The sequence below is a fragment of the Bombina bombina genome, chromosome 7 (assembly GCF_027579735.1).
Source record: "Bombina bombina isolate aBomBom1 chromosome 7, aBomBom1.pri, whole genome shotgun sequence".
In the NCBI taxonomy this organism is placed as follows: domain Eukaryota; kingdom Metazoa; phylum Chordata; class Amphibia; order Anura; family Bombinatoridae; genus Bombina; species Bombina bombina.
The window spans coordinates 194,576,361-194,601,415 of NC_069505.1; the positions used below are offsets into that span (position 1 = coordinate 194,576,361).

The window sequence follows — 25,055 nt, forward strand, 5'->3', positions numbered from 1 at the left end:
AGGTATATGGAGATTGAACGCTTGATTCTCAGTCATAGAGGTTTCTCTGACTCTCTGATTAATACTATGTTACAGGCTCGTAAATCTGTATCTAGGAATATATATTATCGAGTCTGGAAGATTTACATTTCTTGGTGTTTTTCTTATCATTTTTCTTGGCATTCTTTTAGAATTCCGAGAATTTTACAGTTTCTTCAGGATGGTTTGGATAAAGGTTTGTCTGCAAGTTCCTTGAAAAGGACAAATCTCTGCTCTTTCTGTTCTTTTTCACAGAAAGATTGCTAGTCTTCCTGATATTCATTGTTTTGTACAAGCTTTGGTTTGTATAAAACCTGTTAAGTCAATTTCTCCTCCTTGAAGTTTGAATTTGGTTCTGGGGGCTCTTCAAGCTCCTCCGTTTGAACCTATGCATTCGCTGGACATTAAATTACTTTCTTGGAAAGTTTTGTTTCTTTTGGCCATCTCTTCTGCTAGAAGAGTTTTTGATTTCTCTGCTCTTTCTTGTGAGTCTCCTTTTCTGATTTTTCATCAGGATAAGGCGGTGTTGCGAACTTCTTTTAATTTTTACCTAAGGTTGTGAATTCTGACAACATTAGTAGAGAAATTGTGGTTCCTTCATTGTGTCCTAATCCTAAGAATTCTAAGGGAAGATCGTTGCATTCTTTGGATATAGTTAGAGCTTTGAAATATGATGTTGAAGCTACTAAAAATTTCCGAAAGACTTCTAGTCTATTTGTTATCTTTTCCGGTTCTAGGAAAGGTCAGAAGGCCTCTGCCATTTCTTTGGCGTCTTGGTTAAAGTCTTTGATTCATCATTTTTATGTCGAGTCAGGTAAAACTCCGCCTCAAAGGATTACAGCTCATTCTACTAGGTCAGTATCTACTTCCTGGGCGTTTAGGAATGAAGCTTCGGTTGATCAGATTTGCAAAGCAGCAACTTGGTCTTTGCATACTTTTACTAAATTCTACCATTTTTGATGTGTTTTCTTCTTCTGAAGCAGTATTTGGTAGAAAAGTACTTCAGGCAGCTGTTTCAGTTTGATTCTTCTGCTTATAATTTCAGTTTTTTTCATTATAAGATTTAAACTTTATTTTGGGTGTGGATTATTTTCAGCGGAATTGGCCGTCTTTATTTTATCCCTCCCTCTCTAGTGACTCTTGCGTGGAAGATCCACATCTTGGTTATTCATTATTCCATATGTCACTAGCTCATGGACTCTTGCTAATTACATGAAAGAAAACATAATTTATGTAAGAACTTACCTGATAAATTCATTTCTTTCATATTAGCAAGAGTCCATGAGGCTCACCCTTTTTTGTGGTGGTTATGATTTTTTTTTTGTATAAAGCACAATTATTCCAATTCCTTATTTTTTATGCTTTCGCACTTTTGTCTTATCACCCCACTTCTTGGCTATGCGTTAAACTGATTTGTGGGTGTGGTGAGGGGTGTATTTATAGGCATTTTGAGGTTTGGGAAACTTTGCCCCTCCTGGTAGGAATGTATATCCCATACGTCACTAGCTCATGGACTCTTGCTAATATGAAAGAAATGAATTTATCAGGTAAGTTCTTACATAAATTATGTTTTTCTACTTAATATCTGGGCTTGTCAAGGATACCAAGCTGCCAAGGCTACCCCCACCTCCCTACTACCTGGCTCACTCCTTTTAACTGCAGGCTTGGCCTTTTCATGGATTACGCGATCTCCCAGACTCTTCCTATTGCTTGTTTTGTTGTTTTTACATCCTCATGACCGCCTAACTCCCCTCCTTGGTGGGCCAGGCTCCTGGAACTGCCGGTCGGCCGCATGAAGCCGGACATCCGCTAACCTATACCCCAGGTCGCTCAAGCGGCCCTTTGCCCCAGAGCTCCGCTCTTTGGGGATTGGTACTACCTAAGTAGGGCAAAAGGCAAAAAGGTGGGGTGATTGCCGGAAGGGAGCTCCCTTGGGAACTTGGGGTTTCGGATCCCCCTACAACCCCTACTTCCCCTGGCTTTCCCAGTGTATGTTTGATCACCCGCAGCTCCGGCCCCCAGCAACAGATCATGTCGCTTTTTTTGGACTGGAGACCGAGGGTTTTCCCAACAACACCCTGGAGGCGCAACTCCCTGGAAGCGCCGCCACTCCCCCAGGATCAACCCGGGATACCCACCTCTGCACCACTGTGACTCTGTGGGACTATGGACACTATGGGGGGCACCAGCCTGTCTAGAGGGGAGGGAATGCCAGGAAATCTGGGGTTCAGATAAGACCATTATAAAGATGAGCTGGGTGTGTGTGTGGTTTCACAATAAAGTATGTTCTTGTTCCACCTGAATACTGGTTCTGTCACTTCCCTCCGCTCTATAGCTCCAGGGACAGAAAGGACCCTCTTGGTGGAGCTACCCAGTCGGGGTAGCCAGTGTACGTCACAACTGGTTGGCAGCGGTGAGACCGGGGACTCCTATACCGGGTTACCGAGAAGGAGGGAAAGAGACAGGCAGATGCCTAAGCGCCATCTAGTAGTACCCCAGAAGTATAGGTAAGGCCATCTGGGTACTGTTCTGGACTGCATCAAGGATGCAGGTCTGCCACTCAAGACAGACAAATATATGGTAAGGCACTCAGAGGTCCAGTATCTTGGGCACAAGGTAGGCTACGGGATGCAGCGTCCAGAGCCGGCCAAGATTTAGGTAGTCACCAACTGGCCAACCCCCACAACCAAGACCCAGGTCCAAGCTTTTCTAGGGATGGTAGGGTACTACCACAAGTTCATTACTAACTATAGCACCCTGGCCAAACACCTGACCGACCTGAAACGAAAACAATTACCCAAACAAGTCCTGTGGTCCCTGGAGTGTGAAAAAGCATTCCAAAACCTTAAGACCGCTCTAACTTGTACCCCAATCCTGGCCACTCCTAATCCGTCCAAAGTTTTTGGGTCCATACAGATGCCTCCATGTTCAGGTTGGGAGCAGTACTAAGCCAGGTGGATGAGGTGGGCCACAAGCACCCCGTAGCCTACATCAACAGGAAGCTATTGCCCAGAGAAGTAGGCTACATGGGGGTGGAAAAGGAGTGCTTGGCGCTGGTATGGGCCCTTAAGAAGCTTCAATTGTATCTCTATGGAAGGCCCTTCACCGTCCTCACGGATCACAACCCCCTAGTCTGGCTCAACAGAATTTCTGGAGACAATGGACGCTTTTTGCGGTGGAGTTTAGTCTTGCAGCCCTTCAACTTCACTAGCCAATACCCGCAGTGAAAGATTTTCCTATTGCTTGTTTTGTGGTTTGTACATCCTCACAGAAGATTTGATCTCTGACCGCTTAACCCCTCTCCGGCTGGCCGGGCTCCTGGAACTGCCGGTCAGCAGCATCACCCCAGACATCCGCTAACCTATACCCCGGGTCGCTCAAGTGGCTCTTTGTCCCAGAGCTCAGCTCTTTTAGGGATTGGTACCCCTAGGGAGGGCAAAAGGTGGGGTGATTGCCGGAAAGGTGCTCCCTTGGGAACTTGGGGTTTTGGACCCCCCCTACAACCCGTACTTCCCAGGTGTACAATTGATCACCCGCAGCTCCGGCCACCAGCAACTGATTAAGACGCTTTTTGGACTGTGGAATCTGGGGACCGAGGGCTTTCCAACAACACCCTGGAAGTTCCATTGCTCCCCCGGGATCACCCCGGAATAACCACCTCTGTACCACTGGGACTCTTTAGGACTATGGACATTATGGGGGGCACCATAAGTGGAATCAGTTTCAACCAAAACAAAGCTATCCAAAATGGAAATATGTGGAAAGATTCTTATCGATCCTGCAGTTTTAGAGAACTCGATAAAAAAGCCAAAATCTGTTAGATACACAAATTAAAGCTCATGATTTACTGTTTATTAAACAAAACAATAAAAAAAATCAAATGCTGAAAAAAAACTGTTCCCTTTAAATAAAAAAGCACTTACTAAATAACCTGATTGATTCTCCAAACACTTATAAACAAGGTGTGGGAGACAGAGAGACAGAGACAGACACAGACAGACAAAAAAAAAAAAAAAAAAAAGAGTTGAAGGAGAGAGAGAGAGAGAGAGAGAGAGAGAGAGAGAGAGAGAGAGAGAGAGAGAGAGAGAGAGAGAGAGAGAGAGAGAGAGAGAGAGAGAGAGAGAGAGAGAAAAAGAGTTGAAAGAGAGCAAGTACACGTGTGTGACAGAGTGTGAGACTGAGCAAAAGAGTGTGCGTTTGACTTATCAGAGTGTGAGAGCGAGAGCGTGTGGACTAGTATTTTTTTTAGGCTTACAGGGGTATTTTTTTACTAAGATGATCGATAAACTTTGGTTTACAGGACATGGAAGTGGAGAGAGGAACAAACAAATAAAGAGAAAAACCATATAGAAGGAAAGACCAGGCTCTCCCTGGATCAAAAGGTAGTCTAGCAATAATGGCACCATCAGTGAAAGGACTCACCTTCTTTCTTGAGCCACTTCACAATGTTGCCTTCTTCCATGGTTGGTGACAGTGCTGGCATGAAGACCTGGGTGGGCGCCACTCCTGCAACAACAACAAGATTAATGGCTTTACAGCTAAGTAGTAATAAGAGAATAGTGAACAGGCGACACACCTGGCACAGTTTACATTCAGACAGTGAAACATTTTCACCATTTTCATGAAAAGCACAAAAGATAAAATGGAGCAGAAAGTTTGTAGAAATTATATTTTTAATTAAATGTTTAGGTGTTTCAAAGAAAGATATTCAACTTAATCACACTAACTACATATATAGATTTTCCAATACACAGTTTCTTTGCAAGCACTGACATTGGTTAATGCTAACCATTACCCATAATTCCCTTCAGACCCATCTCTGCAAACAGATTTATTTTGAGCGTAGAAAAAGAGAAATTAAACCATACAGTAAAATCCATTATTAGCATTAGTTTCTATTTATCTTGGTTCATCCTACGAGCACTCACCAACAAAGAATCAAAGCTGTAGCTACAAGTGAAGTGTGATAAGTTTATCATGAGGTATCAAAGTGGTAAAAAAAAAAAATAGCAAAAAGTAAATCATGCAGAAAGACAAGAAAATACTGTATTTGGAAGACAACACAAGATACAGCACATTGTTGCCAAATGTGTCATCTGTGACTTGACACACCTCCAAGTGATAGCATTTATATGAGATATCAGTCTCATCTGGCCAGGGAGATTGACTCTGTAGCTTCTTCTGCATAATAAGTTTCTACTACCTGACAAAATGAGAGGAAACCATAGTCTTTGCCTACATACATGCTTTGTAATACTAATCGTATATAGACACGGTCACTTGTCGTTTACTAGCTTTTTAACAGGTCATGTTCAAGGGACATGAAGCACTTGAGATTAGAATATAAAATATTTCATGACGCCGAGAAGAAATTTAAACAAAAAAAAACAACAAAACACAACTTTGGATTATACTTGTATTATTTATAGTTTCCCTTTCCTGTAATTGAAGATGGTGGGGAGTGAGCACTGCAGATGTCACAAACCTAACCCCGTTACATAACAGTCCCTAAGGAGCATCAGTTGACACAATCATGTCCTGCTACTTAGTGACAGTGACTAGCTCTGTGTACTGCAGTAAAACAACCCACATGGCTAATATGTTAAATGTATTGCAAAACTACAGAAAATTCTTGTAAAATTACAGGGTGGTTTACAACTCTAAGTTCTTGAGTGTCATGAAGCTCTGATACCATCTTCAGCAATACACACAATTTCTATTGATTTAAGGTTGCTATATGAAGGATTATAGATAGATAGATATATATTTAGAATATCAAATTATTGTTTTATGCCCTTATTTATATCCGGGAACTAATTCCACTACACCACCGCTGCATCTAGTAGCAGCCCCCGAACTGTACTGAAGCAAACTGAACAGGACAGACAAATGCCGGATAAGTTTTACATACATACAGAAGAATTTGTGTAATTGGATCATAGGGATTATATGTTACTGGTCTTAGTGGGTCAAAAGCACAAGATCTGATAAGACGGCGTATGCATGCTACAGACGTCACAGCGTTCTACAAGTACAAACAATATTTAGTATTCTCTCCCATATATACGCTGAATAAAAAAAAACACCATTCTTATACACGCACAGTATATAGTATGGGCCAGATTACAAGTGGAACGCTAATTTAATTTTCCGCTCAATCGTTAATTGCACTAGAAGTAAGCTTTTTGCACTCGGGGGTTGTGCTCGTATTAAGAGTTGAAAGTAAACTGTTTTCGCTCATGCGCTAAGCCAACAATTGCAAAATGCAGAAGTTAGAACATTGTGTGTGCTTTCACTTATTCCCCCATAGAAGTCAATGGAGAAAAAAAAATGTGACAATAAAAAACCTAACACCCCAATCTTGCGCAACTCTGATCACATATTCTCCAGTGTGCTAACCTGACATGAAAATATGAATATTAAACATTACAATGTTCTTCAAATAACAGAAAATGTTCTATTTATTCATAAATACTTATTTCTACATATATCTGATGATATTATGGTACAATATATACATACACACACATCTATCTTTAGACACCTATATGTCAAGTTCAAGGACTGCGGTTTATAAACACTGCTCTAAAACATCCCTTCTGTTTGAAGATATGACTAGGTGTTAGGAATTGTTAGCATGACTAGTGCCATCTTGTTCTTCGCCGCCATTTTGTCTTAGGCATCCATCTTGTCTAATGAATCTTTTATTATAGTGGTTTATTATGTAGTGAGAAATATGCTGATGTTAGGGAGACTTGCATAGATAAAATAGCCCTGAGAATGACCCTGACAATGTGCTTGGATGCATTGTTATCTCTACAAGATGTTAAACGGCTGTGATTTGTGCTGGGCTAGGAGGCCCAGTTACTGTTATCTGAAGTTTGGTATTTCTGTAGAAATGACTCCCTAACACTCCTTTTCTTCCAATTATATTTTCTATGAGTTTCTTTGTTCTTATAGAATTACTATGCAAGATGATGTAATTATGAATACGTCACTTGCTAAACCTATATGCTGTAACTCTTGGCTATAAAAGTGTCTGACAACTTGCAATAAACAGAATGGTTTTTGGGATCATAGCTGCGTGGTCTGAAATCTATTCTCCTGGATATCCTGAACAGATAAGTACTAATTTCCAGCTGGTATGGTGTGCCCGATGCCCAGTCCTGAACGGACACCCCCCTCCTCAAAACAACACCTAACACTGGGTGAATGGAAAACCTTGTGGACAATTGAATAACCAATCAGAAGTTGATTCAGTGTTTTAAAAGACACTGAAGTACAGCATAAGTTATCCATGAAAAAGCCAAGTTCTGTTTGGCGAAAGTATCGTCGGAGTGAAGTTGATGTCACACAAAAGGGTGGGGACTTGTAAACACGGAGCCAGTAAACCGTGTGTTATCACAGTCTTTATAAGCGGATGGTTTTCAGTTTTTTATTTTATTTATTTTTTACAAATACCCTATGAAATAAACCCCAGTGGCTGTTAAAACACCTTCTAATGAAAGCTATTTGGTGAAAGATCAAAGCATATCCATTTATTTATCTCCAAGGAGGGAAATTTATTTGAGTTATACCATGAGCTTGGTCATAAGAGTAATGTGAGTAGGTTTCCAGTGTTGCAGTCATATCAATTGCACCAACAGAATCTCACTATTATTTAAATTTACTCTCTTGGAGATTGAAATTCTTAACATATTCATCCAATTTGGGAATTTTTATAAGACTTTTTGGAATTTTAAACAATATATACAGTATTCTTCGATAGTGCACTATATCACATTTATTGTTCACTTATATTGTGATATACAAGTTATCTATTGTTTGTTTATTATTAGTAAATATTTATGCAGCAACTTCATAATGAAATTATACAAAATTGACAGATAAGCAAAATAATACAGGGATAATAAAAATTACCAACACAGCAACCTCATTAAATACAAATAGAAATATGTGAAGCAATGACAAGAGGCAATTATTATTATTACAGATGTAAAAACAAAATTTATTCTTACCTGATAAATTTATTACAGATCATCTTAATTACTGTTGGGAATATCACTCCTGACCAGCAGGAGGAGGCAAATTAGCACCACAGCAAAGCTGTTAAATACCACTCCCCTTACCCACAACCCCCAGTCATTCGACCAAAGGGAAAGGAAGTAATATAAGGTGCAGAGGTGCCTGAGGTTTATAGAAAAATAAACTGTCTGAAAATACAGGGCGGGTCGTGGCCTTACCGTGTCAAGAAAGAAAGAAATTTATCAGGTAAGAATACTTTTTGGTTTTCTCTTTCTAATGACACGGTGAGTCCACGGATCACCTTAATTACTGTTGGGAACCAATACCCAAGCTAGAGGACATGGATGATAAGGGAGGGACAAGACAGTTAACCTAAACAGAAGGCACCACTGCTTGAAGGCTTTCTCCCAAAAGAAGCCTCAGCCGAAGCAAAAGTATCAAACTTGTAAAAATTTAGAAAAAGTGTCCAAGTGGCATCCTTGCAAATCTGTTTCACAGAAGCCCTTATTTTTGAAGGCCCAAGAAGAAGAAAACAGCACTTGTGGAATGAGACGTAATTTTCTCAGGATGCTGCTGTCTCACAGTATCATATGCCAAGCAAATAACAGTCTTCAGCCAAAAAGAAAGAGAAGTAGCCATAGCTTTCTGACCCCTGCGCTTCCCGGATAACACAACAAACAAAGAAGAAGACTGGCAAAAATCTTTAGTCGCCTGCAAATAATATTTCAAAGCACGAACCACATCCAGGTTGTGCAACAAACGCTCATTATTAGAAGAAGGATTAGGACACAAAGGAGGAACAACAATTTCTTGATTAATATTCCTATCCAAAACCACTTTGGGAAGGAAACCAAAAGGCAGTACGCAGGACTACCTTATCAGAATGAAAAATAAGGTAGAGATTCACACTGCAGTGTAGAAAGCTCCGAAACTCTTCTAGCCGAAGAAATAGCAACCAAAAACAAAAAACTTCCAGGATAACATCTATCCAAAGAATACATAAGCTCAAACGGAGCCTGTTGAACTCTAAGAACCAAATTAAGACTCCAAGGAGGAGTAGGAAACAAACATAGGCCGGATTCTAACCAGGGCCTGACAAAATATTGAACATCTGGCACATCCGCCAGACGCTTGTGCAACAAAAAAGATAAAGCAGAAATTTGACCTTTCAAGGTACTTGCAGATAAAACCTTCTACAAACCTTCCTGGAGAAAAGAAAAAATCCTAGGAATCCTAACTCTACTCCAAGAATAACCCTTGGCTTCACACCAATACAGATATTTACACCATATCTTATATCTTTCTAGTCACAGGCTTATGCGCCTAAATCAAAGTCTCAATGACCAACTCAGAATAACCATGCTTGGATAGTATCAAGCGTTCAATCTCCAAGCAGTCAACTTCAGAGAAACAAGATGAAGGAAGGGCCCCTGAGTAGAAGGTCCGTCCTTAATGGAAGACTCTAAGGTGGAAAAGATGACATCTCCAACAGATCTGCATACCAGATCCTGCGAGGCCACGCCTGTGCAATGAGAATCACCGACGCCCTCTCCTGTCTGATCCGAGCAATGATCCGAGGAAGAAGAGCAAAAAGATGAAACATGTATGCCAGACTGAACTTCCAAGGAACTGCTAGAGAATCAGTACAGCCTGAGGATCCCTTAACCTGAACCTCGGGAGCTTGGCATTTTGGCGAGATGCCATGAGATCCAACTCCGGCTGTCCCCACTTGAGAACCAAGCCTAATCCCTGAATCTCACACAGAAATTAAAATAAGGCACTTACTTGAAATTACATCTGCCCGGCAGCAGGGCAGCTCACCCGGTTTGAGAGGCAACCTCCTCACATGGACCTGTGAAAAAGAAAGAAAGACTGAGTAAACTTACACAGGCTTTCAAAATAGGGCAGCAGATAACAGTTTGGGAGGCACAGTGAGGATTATACCCCACAAGTTCCCAATATGCTCAAAAGTCACCAATGCTCTACTGAAGAGACTTAAGTGGAATACAGCTACACTCCAGGAAAGATCAGAGCGAACCTGCTCTACTTTAAAATAAACTCTTGATTGAAGAAATTCTTCAAGACACCTAACTTTACCACCTCCATGGAACTGATACAAGCAAAGAGAATGACTGGGGGTTGTGGGTAAGGGGAGTAGCATTTAACAGCTTTGCTGTGGTGCTCTTTGCCTCCTCCTGCTGGTCAGGAGTGATATTCCCAACAGTAATTAAGATGATCCGTAGACTCACCGTGTCATTAGAAAGAAATAAAGATACATGCCTTTTACTATGCTATAAGAAACCAGCATCAAATAAGGTAAAGGCTCTCTGTGAGCAACAGGTGGGTAAATGGTCTAGACATTCTGAGATCAGTAAACGCTATTTATGTGTAATGGAGGTTTGCTGGTGCAAATGTGTGTGTGTATTGTTGGTGTGAAATGGCAGAGGTGCCTGGCACTGCGTTTGTGTTTTATCTGGTAAGTTTCACATACATGATAGTTATACTAAGACATTTGGACAGCTGGTTAAATACAGGGAGTGCAGAATTATTAGGCAAATTAGTATTTTGACCACATCATCCTCTTTATGCATGTTGTCTTACTCCAAGCTGTATAGGCTCGAAAGCCTACTACCAATTAAGCATATTAGGTGATGTGCATCTCTGTAATGAGAAGGGGTGTGGTCTAATGACATCAACACCCTATATCAGGTGTGCATAATTATTAGGCAACTTCCTTTCCTTTGGCAAAATGGGTCAAAAGAAGGACTTGACAGGCTCAGAAAAGTCAAAAATAGTGAGATATCTTGCAGAGGGATGCAGCACTCTTAAAATTGCAAAGCTTCTGAAGCGTGATCATCGAACAATCAAGCGTTTCATTCAAAATAGTCAACAGGGTCGCAAGAAGCGTGTGGAAAAACCAAGGCGCAAAATAACTGCCCATGAACTGAGAAAAGTCAAGCGTGCAGCTGCCAAGATGCCACTTGCAACCAGTTTGGCCATATTTCAGAGCTGCAACATCACTGGAGTGCCCAAAAGCACAAGGTGTGCAATACTCAGAGACATGGCCAAGGTAAGAAAGGCTGAAAGACGACCACCACTGAACAAGACACACAAGCTGAAATGTCAAGACTGGGCCAAGAAATATCTCAAGACTGATTTTTCTAAGGTTTTATGGACTGATGAAATGAGAGTGAGTCTTGATGGGCCAGATGGATGGGCCCGTGGCTGGATTGGTAAAGGGCAGAGAGCTCCAGTCCGACTCAGACGCCAGCAAGGTGGAGGTGGAGTACTGGTTTGGGCTGGTATCATCAAAGATGAGCTTGTGGGGCCTTTTCGGGTTGAGGATGGAGTCAAGCTCAACTCCCAGTCCTACTGCCAGTTTCTGGAAGACACCTTCTTCAAGCAGTGGTACAGGAAGAAGTCTGCATCCTTCAAGAAAAACATGATTTTCATGCAGGACAATGCTCCATCACACGCGTCCAAGTACTCCACAGCGTGGCTGGCAAGAAAGGGTATAAAAGAAGAAAATCTAATGACATGGCCTCCTTGTTCACCTGATCTGAACCCCATTGAGAACCTGTGGTCCATCATCAAATGTGAGATTTACAAGGAGGGAAAACAGTACACCTCTCTGAACAGTGTCTGGGAGGCTGTGGTTGCTGCTGCACGCAATGTTGATGGTGAACAGATCAAAACACTGACAGAATCCATGGATGGCAGGCTTTTGAGTGTCCTTGCAAAGAAAGGTGGCTATATTGGTCACTGATTTGTTTTTGTTTTGTTTTTGAATGTCAGAAATGTATATTTGTGAATGTTGAGATGTTATATTGGTTTCACTGGTAAAAATAAATAATTGAAATGGGTATATATTTGTTTTTTGTTAAGTTGCCTAATAATTATGCACAGTAATAGTCACCTGCACACACAGATATCCCCCTAAAATAGCTAAAACTAAAAACAAACTAAAAACTACTTCCAAAAATATTCAGCTTTGATATTAATGAGTTTTTTGGGTTCATTGAGAACATGGTTGTTGTTCAATAATAAAATTAATCCTCAAAAATACAACTTGCCTAATAATTCTGCACTCCCTGTACAGTATACCATGAAAATATTAAGTTTCACATTTTTATTATTTGTCTGTAAACAGGGGTTACAAATATGCATAGGTAATTCTAAACCTATTACAATCTATTGCTAGTGTAATACTGTATAGAATTAGAAAATGTTAAGTAATGTTCTTCCATCTTACAGTTGTGGTGTCAAATGTGTGGAGAGTATTGGGGCGAGCGCACAGGGCATTGAGGTGTGCACACAGTGCATCAGATATGCACTTCCTGTTACATTTAGAATCAAAACAAACATTTAACTAAACCTCTTGCATACAAAAATACTGTAAATCATGTTTATCTATTGATCCTTCAATATGAATGATATAAATGTGCTAAGTGTTCCATTAACAAATTATCCTTTATATAAAGCAGAGAAAATTGTTGAGCAACTCAGGAACAGTAATGGTAAAAGAATGGGCCAAGCAAGCACTAAACGCGACAGCTGTGCCACAGGCACGTTATGTCTTGTCACTGCTACTTAGGATGTCACATCGTCCCTTTGCTTTAGCTGTGCCGAGTCTTTAAGCTCTAATTTGCAGCCTCGGGTCCAGCCTGCCCCGTTACTGTCACAGGGTCTTGTCTGCATGTTCTTGGTGTTAAAGAGACAGTAAGCACCTTGTACTTACAAGTAATTTCTGTTGTGTTGCTGTAGAACACTGGAGCCCCCATGGTTTAATAAACTCACTATCAGCACCCCCTAACTTACACAGTAAATATATTCAGACCAGCAGTGCATGACCTCTAATAAAGACAACTGTGTAATGGATTAAACGTTCATTTACATTTGGAAACTATTTAGTTTATTAAGAAATGTATTTTTATCAGTCACATTTAGTAATCACTTCAATATAATGGATGGGCTTGATGAAGGGATACCAGTTTCTGCTTTCATGTCACTTAGTCTTAAAGGGATAGTCTACAGATTTTTTTATTGTTTTAAAAGATAGATAATCCCTTTATTACCCATTCCCCAATTTTGCATAACACAGTTATATAAATACACTTTTTCCCTCTGTGATTAACTTGCATCTAAGCCTCTGCAAACTGCCCCCCTTATTTCAGTTCTTTTGACAGACTTGCATTTTAGCCAATCCGTGCTGGCTCCTAGGAATTCCACGTGCGTGAGCAGAGTGTTATCTATATGACACACATGAACCAACACCCTCTAGTGGTGAAAAACGCCCTGAGAGAAGAGGCGGCCTTCAAGGGCTTAGAAATTAGCATATAAACCTCCTAGGTTTAGCATTCAACTAAGAATACCAAGAGAAAAATGCAAAATTGGTGATAAAAGTAAATTGGAAAAATGTTTAAAAATGACATGCCCTATCTGAATAATGAAAGTTTGTTTTGGACTAGACTGTCCCTTTAAACCTCCATGTTTGGAAATTTGCAGACAATTTCTTTGCTTGGAGCATAGTTGTAAAACTGTACCAATAGATTTTATGGAAGGTTTACTCTACTTACCAACATATTATGTAATGTGCACCACACAGGTTATTTCTGATGACAGAAGACAAAAGACTGGAAGGTAAAAACTTTCATGAATGTATAACTTCGCTTCCCACATTTGACCGAAAGAAAGGAGAGAAAGGAAATAAGGTGCAGAGGTGCCTGAGTTGTTTTGTTTTGTTTTTTTTTAATATAAAACACACAACTGTCTGAAAAAACAGGGAGGGCCGTGGACTCACCGTGTCAAGAAATAAATTTATCAGGTAAGCATAAATTTTGTTTTCTATCTTAAGACACAGTGAGTCCAAGGATCATCAATTACTGTTGTGAACAATACCCAATCTAGAGGATACAGATGATACGGGAAAGCAAGACAGGTAACCTAAACAGAAGGCACCACAGCTCGCAGAGCCTTTCTCCCAAAAGAAGCCTCAGCTGAGACAAAAATATAACATTTATAGAATGTGGAAAAAGTGTGCAAAGAAGACCAAGTCGCAGCCTTACAAATCTGTTCAGAGGCCTCATTCTTGAAGGCCCAAGAAGAAGAAGACACAGCCCTAGTGGAATGAGCTGTAATTCTCTCAGCAGGCTGCTGTCCAGCAGTCTCATAAGTCATACGAATAATACTTCTCAACCAGAGAGAAAATTAAGACTCCAAGGTGGTTACTGATTTAAACACAGGACTGGTTCTGATCAGTGCCTGACAAAAGGATTAGACATCCGGCACATCCGCCAGACGCTTGTGCAATAGAATAGATAAAGCAAAAATCTGACCTTTAAGGGTACTGACAGATAACCCCTTCTCAAGGCCTTCCTGGAGAAAAGACAAGATTCTTGGGATCCTAACCTTACTCCAATAATATCCTTTAGACTAACACCAATAAAGATATTTACACCATATCTTATGGTAAATCTTTCTAGTGTCAGGCTCACAAGCCTAAATTATGGTCTCAATGACCGACTCAGAAAAACAACGCTTAGCTAAAATCAAGCGTTCAATATCGAAGCAGTCAGATTCAGAGAAACTAAGTTTGGATGATGGAAGGGTCCCTGAAGAAGCAGGTCCTTCCTCAGCGGACGTCTTCACGGAGGCAGAGATGACATTTCTACTAGATCCACATGCCAGAACCTGCAAGGCCACGCAGGAGCTATAAGAATCACAGATGCTCTCTCCTGCTTGATTCGAGCGATGACTCGCAGAAGGAGAGCAAATTGAGGAAATAGATATGCCAACCTAAAGTTCCAAGGAACTGCCAGAGCATCTATCAGAAAAGCTTGAGGGTCTCTCAACCTCAAGCCGTACTTTGGAAGCTTGGTGTTCTGACGAGACGCCATCAGTTCCAATTCCGGTAATCCCCATTTGGTTGTTAACCTGAAGAACCATGCTGCATGGAGTTCCCACTCCCTGGGATGGAAAGTCTGTCTGCTCAGGAAATCTGCTTCCCAATTGTCCACTCTTGGAATGTGGATGGCAGATAAACAGCAATTGTGAGCCTCTGCCCACTGGATGATCCGTGCCACCTCCCTCATGGCTAGGGCACTCCGAGTTCCCCCTTGGTGGTTGATGTAGGCCACTGAGGTTATGTTGTGTGTCTGGAACCTGATAGACCGAGCTAGGGCCAACTGAGGCCAAGCCATCAAGGCATTGAAGATCGCTCTCAACTCCAAGATGTTTATGGTGAGAGCAGATTCCTCCTGAGAACAAAGTCCCTGTGCCTTCAACGAGTCCCAGACTGCTCCCCAACCTAACAGGCTGGCATCCGTGGTCACAATTACCCAAGAGGGTCTCTGAAAACACATCCCCTGGGACAGATGTTCTTGCGACAGCCACCACAAAAGTCCCTTGTTGCTTGATCCAGAACTATTCTCTGAGATAGATCTGAATAATCCCCGTTCCACTGAGCTAGCATGCATAGCTGCAGAGGTTTCAAATGGAATCAAGCAAATGGAACCATGTCCATGGAAGCCACCATCAACCCGATTACCTCCATGCATTGGAACACAGATGGTCGGACTGCCGACTTTAAGGACAATCAAGCGGACAGAATCTTGGTTCTTCTGACCTCCGTCAGAAAAACATGTCATCGCTAGAGAGTCTATAATGGTCCCTAAGAAGGTCACTCTTGTAGCTGGAACAAGAGAACTTTTCTCCAAATTGATCTTCCAACCATGGGAACGAAGGAATGCCAACAAAATCTTTGTGTGAGATTCTGCTAGTTGCAAGGATGGTGCCTGAACTAGAATGTCATCCAGATAAGGCGCCACTGCAATTCGCTGAGACCGACTTACCGGGTCTATATATTTGGTCTATAGATAATCTTGAGAGGTGAAACCTGCCCTTAGGAGGAAAGGTTTTGAACTCTAACTTGTACCCCTGGGAAACTATGTCCACTGCCCGCAGGTCTGGAACATCTCGTTCCCAAGCTTGGGAGAAACAAGAAAATCTGCCCATTCACCTCCTCCTTGCACTGAAGGCAAAGAGAATGACTGGAGGTTGTAGGAAGGGAAGTGATACTTAACAGCTTTGCTATGATGCTCTTTTTCTCCTCCTGCTGGCCAGGAGTGACATTCCCAACAGTAATTAATGATCCGTGGACTCACCGTGTCTTAAGAAAGAAAAGCAGGGGCACTTTCATTTAAAAGTTTACAAAGCAGCCATTTTGTTTATAAACTTACCATTCTTCTCTTCACAGCCGGAGCAGCATACCTTGCACAGAGATCCTCTCTTCACACGTCAGCAATGACTAATCCGGCTTCCTCCAATCATGGCTTTCCCCCCAGGGGAATCATTGCCTGAGGCCATGCCATGATTGGAGGAAGCCATATTAGTCATTGCTGACGTGTGAAGAGAGGATCTCCGATCGGGGGAAGCTGCTCCAGCTTGAAGGGAAGGTAAGTTTTTAAACAAAACGGCTGCTTTCTAAACTTTGATGAATGAAAGTGCCCCTGTTTTTAATAGTATTTTTTAAAAACGGGCTTTCATTCATCAAAAGTTTACCTTCACTTTAAGGGACAGTTTATCCAAAAATGTTTCCCGATTTAATTAATTCAATTGTTTAAAAATAGCTCGGGCACTTGAAATCACTGATTTTGCTTACGGTATAATACTTATACTGAAAGTTTCTATACTTAGATATAGGCTACTGACAAACTATGTAAACACAGACAGCAGAAGACATTACTCCTCCCATGAGGAGGTGGAAGAGATAAAGCTCTAAAATGTAAAAAAAAAATTCTAAGTATTATACAGACACAGATAAGAAAGGAAAGCATTTGAGTGATAAGATAACAAGATCTGATCTGTCTGCAAGCTTATTTTGATGGGCTGTGGTTTCAAATAGCAAACCCAGCTATTTATTTTGCAAAAAGAAGCATAAATGAATAATTTCTCATACATGTTATACGCTGCAGTTGGTATAACAAGTCATGGGAAACGTATTCAGGGAAAAACAGTTTTACAGTGACCTGTCCCTTTAAAGTACACATGCTAATGTACTGAATGGTAAAACAAAGAATGTGAGCATTCCCTACACCTGGCTGCAACCTATATCAACCAGTGAGAATGTAAGTTACTGATAAACCCAAGTTATCATAAAACCAAAAGCCTTGAAAACAAACAAAGAGCAGTAAAACTATAAATACACAGAGAGAAAGTATTACACTCACTGCCTACTAGCACCTCCTATGGTATTGCTGCCACCGTACTGATATTCACCATGTGAAACACACACACATAATGCTGCCATCACTGTACTAATGTGTCACCATGTGACACACACACACACACATAATGCTGCCATCACTGTACTAATATGTCACCATGTGAAACACACATAACGCTGCCATCACTGTACTAATATGTCACCATGTGACACACACACACACATAATGCTGCCATCACTGTACTAATATGTCACCATGTGAAACACACATAACGCTGCCATCACTATACTAATATATGTCACCATGTGACTCACACACACACATAACGCTGCCATCACTGTACTATGTCACCATGTGAAACACACACACACACACACACACACACATAATGCTGCCGTCACTGTACTAATATGTCACCATGTGACTCACACACACACACACACAACGCTGCCATCACTGTACTAATATGTCACCATGTGACTCACACAACGCTGCAATCACTGTACTAATATGTCACCATGTGACTCACACACACACAACGCTGCCATCACTGTACTATGTCACCATGTGAAACACACACACACACACACATAATGCTGCCGTCACGGTACTAATATGTCACCATGTGACACACACACATACACATAACGCTGCTGCCGTCACTGTACTAATGTCACCATGTGACACACACAACGCTGCTGCCATCACTGTACTAATATGTCACCATGTGAAACACACATAACGCTGCTGCCATCACTGTACTAATATGTCACCATGTGAAACACACATAACGCTGCTGCCATCACTGTACTAATATGTCACCAAGTGACACACACAACGCTGCTGCCATCACTGTACTAATATGTCACCATGTGATACACACACAACGCTGCTGCCATCACTGTACTAATATGTCACCATGTGAAACACACAACGCTGCTGCCATCACTGTACTAATATGTCACCATGTGACACACACACATAACGCTGCTGCCATCACTGTACAAATGTCACCATGTGAAACACACACATAACGCTGCTGCCATCACTGTACTAATATGTCACCATGTGAAACACACACATAACGCTGCTGCCATCACTGTACTAATATGTCACCATGTGAAACACACACATAACGCTGCTGCCATCACTGTACTAATATGTCACCATGTGAAACACACATAACGCTGCTGCCATCACTGTACTAATATGTCACCATGTGAAACACACAACGCTGCTGCCATCACTATACTAATATGTCACCATGTGACACACACACAACACTGCTGCCATCACTGTACTAATATGTCACCATGTGAAACACACAACGCTGCTGCCATCACTGTACTAATATGTCACCATGTGAAACACACACACATAACGCTGCTGCCATCACTGTACTAATATGTCACCATGTGAAACACACACATAACGCTGCTGCCATCACTGTACTAATATGTCACCATGTGACACACACAATGCTGCTGCCATCACTGTACTAATATGTCACCATGTGAAACACACACACACATAACGCTGCTGCCATCACTATACTAATATGTCACCATGTGACACACACAATGCTGCTGCCATCACTGTACTAATATGTCACCATGTGAAACACACACAACGCTGCTGCCATCACTGTACTAATATGTCCCCATGTGACACACACACACACACCGCTGCTGCCATCACTGTACTAATATGTCACCATGTGACACACACACACATAACGCTGCTGCCGTCACTGTACTAATATGTCACCATGTGAAACACACATAACGCTGTTGCCATCACTGTACTAATATGTCACCATGTGAAACACACACACATAACGCTGCTGCCATCACTGTACTAATATGTCCCCATGTGAAACACACACACATAACGCTGCTGCCATCACTGTACTAATATGTCACCATGTGACACACACACACACACCGCTGCTGCCATCACTGTACTAATATGTCACCATGTGACACACACACACACACACAACGCTGCTGCCATCACTGTACTAATATATCACCATGTGACACACAACGCTGCTGCCATCACTGTACTAATATGTCACCATGTGAAACACACAACGCTGCTGCCATCACTGTACCAATATGTCACCATGTGACACACACATAACGCTGCTGCCATCACTGTACTAATATGTCACCATGTGAAACACACATAATGCTGCTGCCATCACTGTACTAATGTCACCATGTGACACACACACATAACGCTGCTTCCATCACTGTACTAATATGTGACCATGTGACACACACACATAACGCTAGTGCCATCAATGTACTAATATGTCACCATGTGAAACACACGTAACGTTGCTGCCATCACTGTACTAATATGTCACCATATGACACACACAACGCTGCTGCCATCACTGTACTAATATGTCACCATGTGAAACACACAACGCTGCTGCCATCACTGTACTAATATGTCACCATGTGACACACACACATAACGCTAGTGCCATCAATGTACTAATATGTCACCATGTGAAACACACATAACGTTGCTGCCATCACTGTACTAATATGTCACCATGACACACACAACGCTGCTGCCATCACTGTACTAATATGTCACCATGTGAAACACACAACGCTGCTGCCATCACTGTACTAATATGTCACCATATGACACACACAACGCTGCTGCCATTACTGTACTAATACGTCACCATGTGAAATACACAACACTGCTGCCATCACTGTACTAATGTCACCATGTGACAAACACACCCACCGCTGCTGCCATCACTGTACTAATATGTCACCATGTGACACACACACACATATAACGCTGCCGTCACTGTACTAATATGTCACCATGTGAAACACACACACACATAACGCTGCTGCCATCACTGTACTAATATGTCACCATGTGAAACACACATAACGCTGCTGCCATCACTGTACTAATATGTCACCATGTGAAACACACATATAAAACGCTGCTGCCATCACTGTACTAATGTCACCATGTGAAACACACAACGCTGCTGCCATCACTGTACTAATATGTCACCATGTGAAACACACACATAACACTGCTGCCATCACTGTACTAATATGTCCCCATGTGACACACACACACAACGCTGCTGCCATCACTGTACTAATATGTCACCATGTGAAACACACAACGCTGCTGCCATCACTGTACTAATATGTCACCATATGACACACACAACGCTGCTGCCATCACTGTACTAATATGTCACCATGTGAAACACACACATAACACTGCTGCCATCACTGTACTAATATGTCCCCATGTGACACACACACACACAACGCTGCTGCCATCACTGTACTAATATGTCACCATGTGAAACACACAACGCTAGTGCCATCACTGTACTAATATGTCACCATGTGAAACACACATAACGCTGCTGCCATCACTGTACTAATATGTCACCATGTGACACACACAAAACGCTGCTGCCATCACTGTACTAATATGTCACCATGTGACACACACACACAACGCTGCTGCCATCACTGTACTAATATGTCACCATGTGACACACACATAACGCTGCTCCCATCACTGTACTAATATGTCACCATGTGACACACACACACACCACTGCTGCCATCACTGTACTAATATGTCACCATGTGACACACACACATAACGCTGCCGTCACTGTACTAATATGTCACCATGTGAAACACACATAACGCTGCTGCCATCACTGTACTAATATGTCACCATGTGAAACACACATAACGCTGCTGCCATCACTGTACTAATATGTCACCATGTGACACACACACATAACGCTGCTGCCATCACTGTACTAATATGTCACCATGTGAAACACACATAACGCTGCTGCCATCACTGTACTAATATGTCACCATGTGACACACACACATAACGCTGCTGCCATCACTGTACTAATATGTCACCATGTGAAACACACACATAACGCTGCTGCCATCACTGTACTAATATGTCACCATGTGACACACACAACGCTGCTGCCATCACTGTACTAATATGTCACCATGTGACACACACAACGCTGCTGCCATCACTGTACTAATATGTCACCATGTGAAATACACAACGCTGCTGCCATCACTGTACTAATATGTCACCTTGTGAAACACACAACGCTGCTGCCATCACTGTACTAATATGTCACCATGTGAAACACACACAACACTGCTGCCATCACTGTACTAATATGTCACCATGTGACACACACATAACGCTGCTGCCATCACTGTACTAATATGTCACCATGTGAAACACACACACACACATAACGCTGCTGCCATCACTGTACTAATATGTCACCATGTTAAACACACATAACGCTGCTGCCATCACTGTACTAATATGTCACCATGTGAAACACACACATAACGCTACAAACAGAAAAAAGAGTTATAGAACCTTTTTGTTTTAATGGTAATTAGTAGTTTCTCTTATAGTGTTTTGTAATATTATCTGTTATATTTATTAATAAATCTTGTTAAACACTATAGGAGCAGTGCGTAAGCATAGGAATACAATTTAATACTGATTGTGACTAAAACTGCTGTTGAAGCAGATTGGTCACGAGAAAAAAGAATGCTTCTATGCACTGTTTTAATAATTATTTCTATATTTCATTTGAATTACTGTGACTTGATCGTCTTGAAAGATATTGTACGTTAAAATTTAACTTTTATTGTTTATTGGTTTAAAAAGACAGCTTTAGTGGATGATAATACTGCCCTAAAGATTTAAAAACACACTCACTGTGCTACATGAAAAAACAGCATGTTATATTTGTACTGCAAAGGTAGAACTAGTAATGCTGAGAGCAGTAATATTTAAGCTGTGAATATACACAAAGCTCTTATAGAGACCTATAGTCTCTTGTTCCTTATTTCTTACTGTAGTTTCTATATTATTTAAGTCATATATATGACATAGATTCTATATATTGTAAGAAATATATTTACTTTGTGTTGTTGCCCTTTTGGGCCTAGCAATTAGAACTGCTTATGTATGTTGGTGCTACTAGTGTAAGCACAGGCTAGGGTAGCAGCCAGCACTAGATAAATATAATAATCTAGGTACTTGAAGTTGTTTGTTGTATTACCTAGTGGTAGCAATTAGGTACTCAAACAGTTATCTGAAGATTAAACGTTTTATTTAAAGGCTGTCTCCTTCATAAAATGTCATACGTTATACTATAGCTTCTTTCAGTTATATAACGTTATATTTCTAGGATACCGCCTAAGGAGTAATCTTAGCCTTGCAGTGTGTGCTGTGTATTTTATACAAAGAGCCAGTGTATGTAAACACCTCTGCTGTACCGTGCTACTAATTAAGTTGCTTCTGTGTATTATCAAAGTAAGATTTCCTTATATTGTGGTTTCATGCAAATTGTATTCTTATCGTCTGAAGCACTGTGTTGCTTGGTATGTTATGCTTATGATTGAACAACTGGTTCTTAGAAGCGTTGCTAGTTAGCCACTAATAGTAGCCAGAGAAAGGCTATCACCTGAGGCTATAAACAATTACTCTGCATAGACCTACGTAACTTATTGTTAGCTAAGTACCAAGTACCTATTCAGTATTCTATTATATATCCTGAATGTGCTATGTTTGGCAAGGAGAACAGTGCCCTATATAAGACAACACCGCCCCCCAAAAAGATAGCCGTAATAAACGTTAGCACCTTCAATAGTACAACTAGTTCTACGTTTTCAGATTATAATTTTTTTTTTAAGTATTTTTGGTTTTTTCTAACATGCTGTTATATTAAAGTATAAGGCAACTAGTGAGGCCAGTTAAAAATAGAGGAGACCCCTGACGCGGCGTTTCACTAACGCTTCCTCAGAGGGGTTACGCGGGCCGACTAACATCCGGTATTTTATAGCCGGTGTTTTGCATTGTACAGAGTGCTGATTGGGTCACGCCTTGCGTTGCTCATAGGCTAAGGATCATGTCAATCATCCCAGTTGGAATGGGAAAATGATCGCGTGTGAGCCAATGTGGAAACAAAATAGACACAACCTTAAATTCCAATAATTGTATCAAGAATGTCACTGATAGAAGTAGCGGATACTTAGGTAATATTTGCCAGTATGTGAATCATGTTGGTTATTGTGCTTTTGGAAAAAGTCACTGTGTTTACTTTTGTCTGATAGTATGTCAATATAGCTGGTTTTTCCTAGTACAGAAATGTACTTAAGGATGCGTTTTATAAGTGATGAACATACTATACTTTTAATTATATGCACACATAACGCTGCTGCCATCACTGTACTAATATGTCACCATGTGAAACACACACACAACGCTGCTGCCATCACTGTACTAATATGTCACCATGTGAAACACACACATAACGCTGCTGCCATCACTGTACTAATATGTCACCATGTGACACACACAACGCTGCTGCCATCACTGTACTAATATGTCACCATGTGAAACACACAACACCGCTGCCATCACTGTACTAATGTCACCATGTGACAAACACATAACGCTGCTGCCATCACTGTACTAATATGTCACCATGTGACACACACACACACCGCTGCTGCCATCACTGTACTAATATGTCACCATGTGACACACACACATATAACGCTGCCGTCACTGTACTAATATGTCACCATGTGAAACACACACACACATAACGCTGCTGCCATCACTGTACTAATATGTCACCATGTGACACACACACACAACGCTGCTGCCATCACTGTACTAATATGTCACCATGTGAAACACACAACGCTAGTGCCATCACTGTACTAATATGTCACCATGTGACACACACATAACGCTGCTGCCATCACTGTACTAATATGTCACCATGTGACACACACACAACGCTGCTGCCATCACTGTACTAATATGTCACCATGTGACACACACACACATAACGCTGCTGCCATCACTGTACTAATATGTCACCATGTGACACACACATAACGCTGCTCCCATCACTGTACTAATATGTCACCATGTGACACACACACACACCGCTGCTGCCATCACTGTACTAATATGTCACCATGTGACACACACACATAACGCTGCCGTCACTGTACTAATATGTCACCATGTGAAACACACAACACCGCTGCCATCACTGTACTAATATGTCACCATGTGAAACACACACATAACGCTGCTGCCATCACTGTACTAATATGTCACCATGTGAAACACACACATAACGCTGCTGCCATCACTGTACTAATATGTCACCATGTGAAACACACACATAACGCTGCTGCCATCACTGTACTAATATGTCACCATGTGAAACACACACATAACGCTGCTGCCATCACTGTACTAATATGTCACCATGTGAAACACACACATAACCCTGCTGCCATCACTGTACTAATATGTCACCATGTGAAACACACACACATACACAACGCTGCTGCCATCACTGTACTAATATGTCACCATGTGAAACACACACATAACGCTGCTGCCATCACTGTACTAATATGTCACCATGTGACACACACACAACGCTGCTGCCATCACTGTACTAATATGTCACCATGTGACACACACACATAACGCTGCTGCCATCACTATACTAATATGTCACCATGTGACACACACATAACGCTGCTGCCATCACTGTACTAATATGTCACCATGTGAAAAACACATAACGCTGCTGCCATCACTGTACAAATGTCACCATGTGAAACACACACATAACGCTGCTGCCATCACTGTACAAATGTCACCATGTGAAACACACAACGC

The 25,055-nt window shown here is 41.4% G+C and overlaps 1 protein-coding gene across 1 annotated transcript in view; it reads right to left on the reverse strand.

The window, feature by feature from the left end:
* The window catches only part of PDHX (pyruvate dehydrogenase complex component X), a 419,248-nt gene that overhangs the window by 391,582 nt on the left and 2,611 nt on the right, over positions 1 to 25,055 (reverse strand). The window contains exon 2 of the mRNA XM_053720527.1: positions 4,441 to 4,524. Coding sequence (XP_053576502.1) covers positions 4,441 to 4,524 — 84 coding nt within the window. The remainder of the gene's footprint in view (positions 1 to 4,440; positions 4,525 to 25,055) is intronic.